This window comes from Lethenteron reissneri, chromosome 50 (assembly GCF_015708825.2).
Source record: "Lethenteron reissneri isolate LAM-NWPU_2019-01 chromosome 50, ASM1570882v1, whole genome shotgun sequence".
Taxonomy (NCBI): Eukaryota; Metazoa; Chordata; class Hyperoartia; order Petromyzontiformes; family Petromyzontidae; genus Lethenteron; species Lethenteron reissneri.
This window is the reverse complement of record NC_083828.1, coordinates 11,243,189-11,254,514: the sequence shown is the minus strand read 5'-3', so window position 1 is coordinate 11,254,514 and position 11,326 is coordinate 11,243,189. Positions and strand designations below refer to the sequence as shown.

At 58.3% G+C, this 11,326-nt stretch overlaps 1 protein-coding gene across 1 annotated transcript; it reads right to left on the bottom strand.

The window, feature by feature from the left end:
• Positions 1-4,748: 4,748 nt before the first annotated feature.
• Positions 4,749-10,462, bottom strand: LOC133354989 (talin rod domain-containing protein 1-like). The gene has a single exon (XM_061572235.1). The coding sequence runs from the start codon at positions 9,578-9,580 to the stop codon at positions 8,336-8,338; it is 1,245 nt and encodes a 414-aa protein (XP_061428219.1). The 5' UTR covers positions 9,581-10,462; the 3' UTR covers positions 4,749-8,335.
• Between the last annotated feature and the right edge of the window lie 864 nt (positions 10,463-11,326).

The window sequence follows — 11,326 nt, the reverse complement described above, 5'->3', positions numbered from 1 at the left end:
CCCTCAGCTCATGTACACTCACCTCATACTCACCTCACGTACACTCACCTCACACGAACCTCACACTCACCTCACGTATACTCACCTCACCTCACCCACTCACCTCACACTCACCTCACACATACTCACCTCACACACACTCACCTCACACACACACACTCACCTCACACACACACTCACCTCACACACACTCACCTCACACACACACACAGTCACCTCACACACACTCAGTTCACGTACATTCACCTCACACTCACCTCACGTACACTACCCTCACCTCACCCACTCACCTCACACACACTCACCTCACACACACACTCACCTCACACACACACAGTCACCTCACACACACTCAGCTCATGTACACTCACCTCATACTCACCTCACGTACACTCACCTCACACGCACCTCACACTCACCTCACGTATACTCACCTCACCTCACCCACTCACCTCACACTCACCTCACACATACTCACCTCACACACACTCACCTCACACACACACTCACCTCACACACACTCACCTCACACACACACACTCACCTCACACACACACACACAGTCACCTCACACACACTCAGCTCACGTACATTCACCTCACACTCACCTCACGTACACTCCCCTCACCTCACCCACTCACCTCACACACACTCACCTCACACACACACTCACCTCACACACACTCCCTCACACACTCCCCTCACACACACACACACTCACCTCACACACTCACCTCACCTCACCCACTCACCTCACCCACACTCACCTCACACACACACTCACCTCACACACACTCCCTCACACACTCACCTCATACACACACTCACCTCACACACACTCCCTCACACACTCACCTCACACACACACTCACCTCACACACTCACCTCACCTCACCCACTCACCTCACCCACACTCACCTCATACACACTCAACCACACTCACACTCACCTCACACACACTCACCTCACACACCCCTCACACACACTCACCTCACACACACTCACGTCACACACACTCACCTCACACACACACTCACCTCACCCACTCACCTCACTCACACTCACCTCACACACACACTCACCTCACCCACTCACCCACCTTACCCACTCACCTCACACACACACACCTCACACACACTCACCTCACGCATGCACACCGAGAGCTCCCGTGGCCGCTGCAGTGAGAGTGATGCGGTCTCCACGATGCCACGGTCACCTGGCACGTAACTACGAAGACAAAAGTCCCCCAAATAGCCTGGACAAACTTTCATGGCATGAGATTTCGTCAGCAACCCGCCTGGCCGCCTTTGTCTCCCCAGCTGCTGATGTTTTTTACACACTGCACCAGCTACTCATTAGAGGCTGAGTCCAGGACCGGCTCAAATATTCACCATCACTCGTATTGGTTGTAAGCAGGAATGGAACTGAGCTCTTTTGCTGGGTTCCTTACGTAGCGTGCAAACCGCAGCGCCACGGCCATTCAGAAAGATTCAGGCTGGCCTACCCACGAACCATGCTAGGTTTAACCAGACTGGATTATGTGAGGAGCACACAAATACTTAAATGATGTGTACACAGTCCCATCGGTGACCTCCTTCGGCAGGTGAAGCTGCGTTGGCTGAATCACGTAGCCCACACGCCCAGCCTTCTGTCTCGCTGGATGGAGAGGGCTTAACAGAGACGTCACAGGCCACATAGGGGATGGACTGACGCGGCACAGGAGCTGAGTGGACTTGCCAAAGACCAGCAGTACCAGCAGTGTCAAGATCGGCCTCTATGGAGGTGGCTCATGGAGGATGCTCCTAGGCGGTTGGAGGCAGTCTCCCAACAACAGCGGAGGGCCGAGGAGTGATGCTCACAGTGAGTTTGCACAGTGGGGAGCACAGGTAGTGCATCTGCAGTCATCTCAGTCGGTCAACCAATGGCACCTGGGTCTGCCTCGCAAACTCCTGCACCTAGCCTGGTATAAGCACCATGGTGAAGTCACCGTCACTTAGTGGAGAATGGTGGCTGTTGTTGTAGAAGGAGTGGTGGTGCAGCGGTTAGTGTGCTGCGCTAAGAACTCTGCAGATACCCGAGTTTGATTCCTGCCCATGACTAATAGGAGTGATGGTGAATATATTAACCAGTCCTGGGCCTCCCCTAGGTCGACTCAGCCTCTAATGAGGAGCTGGTGTGGTGTGTAAAAAACATCAGCACTGGGGAGACAAAGGCGGCCGGGCGTTGTTACTGGCCACCCACCCCCTGGTGCGCTGTGCCAGCCTTCAAATGTGCTACTCAGTCTTCTGCAACAAAGTTCCAATTCCTGCCGCGTAACATAAAACACAGATGCCAATTCCCACTGTCCCGGGTTAAACCGAACAGAGGACAAACAGGACAGGTGGCAACCGGGACAGGTGGCAACAGGGACAGGTGGCAACCCAAACAAGAAGCAACTGGAACAGGTGGCAACCCGGAGATGGAGCAATCTGGACAGATTGCAACAAGGTGAGGTGGCAACCGGGACAAGTGGCAGTCCGGACAGGTGACAGTCCGGACAGGTGACAACCCAGATATGGCGGAACCTGGACAGATGGCAACAGGGCCAGGTGGCCTCCCAAGGCAAGCCGGTGGCTGGCAGCTGAGGGAGAGGCCTAGGCCCCGCGGTGGCACCTGCTGGTGCTGGCGCACCACAGGCAGTAGAGGCCGCGCAGGTAGACAGGGCCCGGCCAGTGGGCAGCAAGACACTGCCCAGCGACGCACCACACCCTGCGCACACCAGCGGGTGGAAGCCGCTGGTGCCGACAGCCACGCGCGGTCAGGGTTTCATTCATCCAGGGGGGCACCACCCAATCGTAGGTATCGTTTTGCCGCATTCCGTTTCTATTTTATAAATATATTTTAGCCAATTAATGAGTTTTTTTAATTAGATCGCCTAAATATACTGTAACTGTGTCGTTAAACCCACCACCACACGGACACAGCCAATTAGTAAGGTTTGTCACGTATACAAAACAAGGTGTTTAGTTACTAGTTCAGCACACCGGTGTGTTGGGAGAGTAAACCCACAGCATTTACAATTCGAGTACGATATTTCGCCGGTAAATACAACCAGCCTCATCAGGCGACAGCCGGAATTGTGGAGAAATCCTCCCTGTTTTGGTATTGAAATTACGAGTTGTGTTTATTGTACAAGCGGCAGGAAACCGGAGCGCACAGAGAAATCCCACGCCTTGCACGAGCGGCCACGGACGGTGATTAGTCCACTTTGCTGTACTGCCTTCACTTGGAGAGCCAGGATGCGGCTCCTCCTTGATGCTCACAGGGAAAGGAGTTTCACAACATCGGCATGTGTGATCCACCAACCCTCACTACTGCCTCCACGCGGTGTGGGATTACAGGCCACGTGCAGCATAGCCACCACCGCCCCAGGGGGGTTACGAGTTTGTGGTGAGGGGTTAGGAGTTAAGGGTTATGGTTTGGGAGTTAGGGGTTATGGTTTGGGAGTTGGGGGTTAGGAGTTATGGGTTATGGTTTGGGAGTTGGGGGTTAGGAGTGAGGGATTAGGGATTGGGAGTTAGGGGTTAGGAGTTAGGGGTTAGAGTTAAACAGTTAGCGGTTAGCATGTAGGGGTAAGCGGGTAGCCTCTAATGAGTTAGGGTTAGCTGTTAGGGGTTAGTAGTTCGGGGTTAGCGGTTATGGATTAGCAATTAGGGGTTAACAGTTAGCTGTTAGGTTTAGCAATTAGGGTTAACGGTTAGGGGTTATATCGAGCGGAAACAAGCAAAAATGTGGACCCAATCGGTCCCGTCTGGATGGGATAGTGTTTCCCCCTCGCACACGTGGGTTTTCTCCGGGTTCCTCCCACACGCATGTCCGCTCATTAATTAGCCTTTTCACGCGTCTCGTTCCTATTCATGGCGCCCCCGAGTCGTCTCTCTGCGAGAGTAAGCGATCACTGTGCAACGACAGCTGTCGAGTGTTACACGTTGACATTGTGATGGACGTGATCAGTCGTGTGAAACGAGCAGGATTATTAAGCTATCCACTCTAAGTTGCACTTGTAAATAAATGGGCGTCACTAAAGGTTTTGCAGACTTAAGCCACTCCCGGTGTTTCTACTCTGGCCCCATGGACCTTCAAATTCAGGGTCATGCGGTAGAGAATATCAAATACAAGTTGGCCATGGTCTAGCATGGTGCCACACAGCAGGGACCCGTGACTGAGAGATGTCGATTCTAGCAATGCTCTACAAGGATAAGAAAGCGATCTCAAGCCAAGGTTACATTTCACACTGGCACCATAATTGCCATTGGCACGCAATTCAATAAAAACTATAAACTGTTTTAATTTGACCAGGTAAGGCCCACTGAGCTGTAAAGCTTTTTTCAGATATATTTTTTCAATTAATGCATGATGCCTCCTAAATGAGCGGTATTCATCTGGATTAATCGATGCTGCTTCCCACTCAATAATTCTGAGGTTGCCGGTAAACATAGAAGGAACTTGGTGAAGCCACCGCCATAGCGAGGGGTAAATGGAATGTGGTGTGCCGGGCCCCGAACTATATTCTCCGACACAGATCTGAAACGAATCCTCCCCTTAACACGGTGCACGCACTGCACTTTTCCAAACGCGAGGGACCCATGATCACTCCGCCGCAGGATGATATCTAGAGTTGGAAAATCCACAACTTCAATGTGGCCACCACAGCCCGCCGGGCGCACGTTGCGAGCCCCCTGGCCACGCGATTGCAGCAGGCGTCACAGTTCAACTGCCAAAGCATTTAATGACAAATAAATACAGAACGATTCATGATCTAAACACGATGTGTAGACTCGTGTGCATCATCATCAGTATTGAGAGCCGACTCCACACGGCGCGACCTAGGCCCCACACAAACCACTCTCGCGTGACTTTCAGGCGCACACAGTAAACGTCGTCAACCACAGTGGACTCCGCGATGTTCCCCTCTGCTCACACAAAAGTCACTTCAAAGTTGATTTTCTTTCCGTACGGACGAAGTTGGACGAAGTTGAACGGCCCGTGAGGGCGGCAGCCCGAGGTCGTGCTCCCGATTCAGTCGGCCATCCACGTGGTCTCGTTTTTGAGCATCTTGCTCCGAGCGCTGCCCAGTTGTTGTTCTCAGTCTCACACCGCACGGCTTTGTTCTGCCCATTAGCCCGGTGCAAGGTTAGCATACAATCTGCATAAGGTTTGCATATATCGGAATGGAACAGACTCTCACACGCACGACTCGTTCGGCACGTGGAACCCTGAGCGTGACGTCACTGGAGCGCTCTCCTGAAAGTCACTTCAAAGTCTCACGCCGGCGGGGCCGCTCCTCACACCCGCGGCGTTTAGACATCATCAACGTTGGCGCGCAGCCACAGACACCGCGTCACCTGCCGCACGACTCGACTCATCCTCACCATTCAGGGTTTAGATTAGAGGATCAATTGCTAATAAATCGTGGATTGTCGCGGCCACTTCCGTGGCTGCAGGGGTCACATGGCCTCACCACGAAACAAATCGATCGATACACACGGGTGGGGCGATGCGCGTATCGTGAGCTGCAGCAGCCGATACGAATCGGCGATGTTGCAGCGCATGTGGTTGCCGCTCGTTATCTTCACAGTAAAATGACGGCGGACCCCCAGAATGCCCCACGAAGGGCATTCTGGGGGTCAGAGGGGGCCACAGAGGGGGCCCAGGCCGGATGGGACGGGTCAGTGCAGACCAAGTTCTGACTCGAGGACCCAGTAAAGGGGGGGGGGGGGGTCATAAGGAGAAAGGGGCAACGTCTAATAAGGAGGGGGTGTGTGGGGAGAACCCCTAATCCCAGCCTCAACGTATAACCCCATTCGAGGGATGACAATGGGGGCCTCACTCCAGTGTCGAGTGTACCTCTGCTGTGGGACATGGCAGAAGCGATGGCGAGGAGGGGTAGCGCCAAGGGCGTGACCTTGAACCTCGCTAGCCACAGCTGAGGGGGGGGGGGGGCGGCACTGCTATCCATTAGGAGGAACCCACGAAGCAGACCGGGGAGGGACGGGAACAGCAAGGTCAGATGACCAGAGGAGGCGGAGGAAGGCCTGGCAAAGTTGCCTTGGCCTTTGTGGGGGGGGGGGAGGGGGGTACCAAAGGCAAGGTTCACATTCCGCAATGGAGCACTGGACATGCCCCCCACTCCTCCCAGTGACCCCACCCATTGGTGTTTGCAGTACAAGGAGCGGAGGGCAGAATTTTGTGATCCAGGGTCCTTGCACTTCTCACTTGATCCGAAAAACGAACCTGTAAGGTTCGGCCATTACCCCGTAGGGGAGTTTGTAAGTCTCAGAGTTGATCAAGTGGGGATGGGGGGGGGACACAATCACTCGCATGTGGCAGCGGCACTCAAACCGAATGGTGGGGGGGGGGGGCACACAACGCCCGGGCCAGTCCCCACCACCGCATCGTGCCGAGCGAGCAAGGATTCACAACTCCAGTGATTCACTCAGCCGCCACGACTCAAGGGCTTGATCCCACCTGAGCCGATGTAGATTGGTCTTGTTTGAATCGTTGTCTCGTGAGTAAAGTCTCCTTCGCTTCACTTGCAAAACAAGGTAAATTTTTCAAAAACGACAGCCCGTCAATGAACGTCATGCCGTTGAGGTTTATATGACTATACTTCACCACGCAGGTCAGTGCATCGCTTCATGTATCACTTTGCCACTGACATTAGACGCGTTCGATTCCCAGCCTCAGGATGTGGCATGAATGATGCATATGCTCGGTGGGCTCGCCTGTTCCCATGCTAATCTGTGCTCCTCTCATCGCACGGCACGAATCGGATTGGGTAATCGCGTCTAATGCGAGCTTGATTCTACGTGTGAATCACGGGCGCGAGGGTCAGTTGCGGTGCTGGAGTCAATGAATCGATGCTCGCCAATTCATCCCACTAATCTCCCCCACCACCCTCAAGAGTTAATGCAGCCACTAGAGGCCATAACTTTGGGTCCAAGTTAAAGGCACTGACGTGGATCCGGAAGTTCCCCAAGCTCTAAAGGCCCCCTACCAGGCTCTGCCTTGAAACGTTCACCAATATCCCGTCCAGACACATCATTAACACACTGCGTGCGCCTGATAATTGCTCATGCGACATCTTTAGCAACCATCGGGGGCATGCAGCATGTAATTATTACATTTTTTTGTGGGGTGCATTGATTTGTTGGTCGCAAGGACTGGAGTTAAGATGCCCTGAGGTAGGGTTTGGGTTGGGATCAGTATTAAGGGGTTATGACTGTGTTGGGGCTTGGGAAAGCACTGTGGTTAGTGACTGGTTGCTCCAAGTCCGTCCACTCAGGATGTTTGTGTGACGTTAGGTATAGGGCTTCAGCTAAAAATGGGAACAAGGGTAAGGATTTGTCTTGGAATTGGGCCTTTGGCCAGGGTCATCGGAGGGGATCTGGTTAGAGATAGGTCCGGGTTAGGACCAGGTTATAGCTGGGTTAGATGCATATTCAGCAGGCTGGGTTATAGCTGGGCTAGGGTTTAGGCAGGGTTAGGGTTAGTATGGCGCTGTATTAAGGCTGGGCTAGGGCTGATTTAGGGCGAGAGCTGGGTTAGGGTTAAGGCTGGGTTAGGGTCAGTTTGGTATTATATTAAGGCTGGGATAGGGTTAGTTTGGTGCTGTATTAAGGCTAAGATAGGGCTGGGTTCCATACGTTAACGCGGTTACAGTCACAATCAGGAATTTCCTCGACCCGAGATCGCAATTTCTGCTTCACAGCGACGCGGGCATTTAAATTCAACACGGAGCATTCATAACCTCACAACGTGTGCACGCACCGACACCTTCCAACAGTCGTCTCAAAAACACAGCGCATCATCATTATTACCGTCACCACCACCATCAGCAGCAGCATTACCCGGCAGGACTGAGTGCCGGAAACTCCCGGAGCGGGAGACGCCGTTACCCCTGAGCTTGGGGTAGAGGTTTGTTCCCAGGTTCACAAATTTCACAGATCTGTTCGGTGATCGCGAGGTTGGGGGTGATGAGTGGGTGAGGATGCAAGGTTGATGGTAGTGGCTGGTGGTGATACTGGCTGTTGAGTGGCTTAGGATATAAGATGGGTGAGTGGGCGAGTGAAGATATATGTTGGCGAGTTGTGTTACGTATGAGCCGTTGAGAAAGCTGTTGAGAGGGAGAGTGAGGATGGTAACCTGTTGAGAATGTAGGCTGGCGAATAGGTTAGGATGCAGTGTGGTAGCGAGTGGATGGCTGAGGATGTATGATGGTGTGCGTGGAGGTATCGGCTGATGAGCGCTTAAGCACGCAGGTGAGAGTCTCGCGCGGTGCGGGGGGGGCTGCTTATCAGCTGAGCGCCAGGGACTGCATGGCCGGGGCGATGGCTCGTGGAGAGGCGCGCTCCCTCAGGGCGTGGGACAGCATCTCGCATCCGTCCGAGGCGGCGCGCACGGCCTGCCGCAGCCTCTCCCCGAGCGCGGCGGCCACCCTGCGCGCGTCCGCAGGCCCCGCTTGGCCGTGACGCCTCTGCTGCTGCTGCTGCTGCTGCAGCTGCTGCATCTGCAGCTGCGCGTTGTCCCCGAGACACTCGACCACCAGCACGCACGCCGACACCACGCTCATGGCCCCGCCCGCGATAGCCGTGTGCGCGGCGCGGCCCTCGGGCCCCAGCGTCGCGGCGCGGCCTCGGCAGCGCGGCTCGCTCGCCAGCCCCGCGAGGGCGCGCACGGCGTGGACGAGCGGCGCCGCGAACAGCAGCGCCCGGGCCCGCGTGGCTTCGCCGGGGGCCGCCTTGAGGGCTCGGATCCCTGCCAGCAGCGCCGAGGCACAGGCGCCCGCGCTGCGCACGCCGAGCTTGAACTGCTCCCGCGCGAAGGGATCCGGTGGCGGGTCCGCGGCGGGGTCACCCTCGGGCCCCGTCTCCTCGGCGCCGCACGCGTCCGTAAGCAGGCGCAGGTGCCGGGAGACGCCGGCCGAGATGTCGAGCAGAACCTGCGGGGTGAGGTCCTCCAGGGGTCCGTGTCGGAGCCGGGCGCACGCCGCCTCCACCTCGTGTTGGGAGCGGGCAACGCGGTACGCGTCCGCCAGGCCCGGCCGCGCGGGACTGGAGCCCGGGGCCGCCAGCCCGGCCCGGTAGGCAGCCTCGGCCGCGCACTCGGTGAGCGCCACCACCAGTTCCCCGAGACGGGCCGCGCTCTCGGCCGCCTCGCCCGGCCGCCCCGCGCCCGCCTGGTTCTGCGCGTCCAGGGCGGCGATGAGGAGGCCCTTGCTGCGGGCGATCACCGCGTCCCGACACTTGGCGAAGGACGAGTCGGCCGAGGCCACGGCCGAGGCGGCGGCCCCCGACCACGACACGGGCCGCGCCTCGCCGGACAGCAGCAGCAGCTCGGCCGCCAGCTGCATGCGAGCCCGACTCGCCTCGCTCGCCGCCGCCAGCCTGCGCAGCTCCGCGCCGGGGGTCGCGGCCCCGCCGCGGGCACCGCCGCCGCCGGCAGCAGCAGCAGCGGCAGCAGCGGCAGCTTCGCCGACGCGCCTCGGACCGCAACCTCCGCTACCGCACGTCTGCCCTGGCCCTCCGCCGGCGCTAGCCATGCCGGCCTCTCTCGCCTTGCTCGCCGCGCCCCGCTCGCCGCCTCCGCGCCGGCTCCATCATCCTTCCATAAAGCGGCGGCGGCGTCGTTCTGGGGGTGGCCGAGGAGGACGAGGAGACGGCGGCGGCGCTGGGTCGCCCGGGAGGCGCGGCTCGGCTCGACCCCGGGCCGGGGGCGCATCAAGCGAGCGGGGACGGCAGGGACGGCCCGGCCCTCTTCGCCTCGCCGGGTGTGTGCGGGGGACCGCTGCTGGCCTCCTCCTCCTCCTCCTGGTCGCGACGAGTCTCCCGTCCCTGCTCTGGTTTATTTTGGGGACGGGCGGTGGCCGCGTCCCGGCTGCGCGGCTGGGCGAGGCCGACGGGGCCGAGCGGCCTCTCTCTCTCCCTGCCTCGCTCGCTCCCTGCTGCCCCCCCCCTCTCCCTGCCTCGCTCTCTCAAGTCCTGCTCGGCAGCAGTGAACGGCCAAGCGAGGGCGGCCGGGACAGTGCGGGGCTGGTGAGGAGGAAGCGTGCGCCTCCGGGCCGTGAGGCGCCGGGCCGGACTCCCATGGCCGGAAGGCGGCAGGGTGTGGCCCCGGGGTCCGGGGTCCCTGGGTCCCCGGGCCCGAGGAGGGGTGCGGGCCACGGGAAACGCCGCGACACACGCCTCGGCTTCCTGCTCGGGGCTTTTCCCTGCAGCTAAGATAATGGTGGGGGGGTTAGAGGGACGTGGGCGGGAGAGTGGACGGGCGGATGGGAGACGGAGAGAGACTGGGGCGGGGGGTTAAGTTGGACAGGGAACGTGGAGGGAAGAGGAGAGCGCTCGGACAGGGAAGGAAGAAAGCTCAGCGTGGGAGGATGAACAGAGGGGGGGGGGGACTCAGGCAGGGAGCTGCCTCGAGAGGACGGGCGGGGAGTCGGCGGGACAACGACTACCCCCGCCGCGCCCTGCGACTGCCCAGGCTGCTCTGAGGGAGGAGTCGGAGCCCTGGGGGGGGAGGGGGAAGTAGCCGCTCCTCCCCCCTTTCCACCGACCCCGCCCCCTTTCCCCCTCCCCCCTTTCCACCGACCCCGCCCCCTTTCCCCCTCCCCCCTTTCCACCGACCCCGCCCCCTCCCCCTACCCCCCTCCCCCTCGCCCCTTCCCTCCTCGCTGCCCGGCGACTTCAGATTCCGCCTCGCGTCCTGGATCCACGGGCGCCCATTGATTGGCCACCGCGACGCGTCACGTGCGCCGCCTCTCTTGCCCGTCCATTGGCGAATGTGGGGCCGCCCCGTCGGCCTTGGCTGGCCATGTTGGTAGGGGGGAAGCGGAGGGGGGGGAATAAAAAACACATTCCGCGCCGCGCTTTGATTGGTTCGCCTGCGTGACGCGTGGGGGGGGGGCTACGCCTGCGCGCGTGTAAGGCTTCCCGCTTATCACAGTGCCTACCTTATGACGGACCAATTCAGATCTTATTGGTCACCCGGGTACCCCGTATACATCTCAACGTTCATCCTACAAAGTCCCATCACAAGGGAGAAACACAAACGAATTGACCAAAAAATTATCCCGCATTGAAACGACTGTATAGTATTCCGTACGTACGGACCTGCAAACTCAATTTCCCTGCACAAGAATACGGGATAAAGCCGCGCGTGCTGACACGGTCTTGAACGTGCCGTCTCCCCGCCCAAGATGGCCGTCACAAATGCACTCGGCATTCTCCACATCCAACATGGCCGCCCTCGAGGTGACGACTCCCGGCCCCCCACTCTACGGGTCACGTGC

Excerpts from the sequence above, each read along its gene's own strand:
- LOC133354989 (XM_061572235.1), bottom strand. The coding sequence starts at position 9,580 with ATGGCTAGCGCCGGCGGAGGGCCAGGGCAGACGTGCGGTAGCGGAGGT.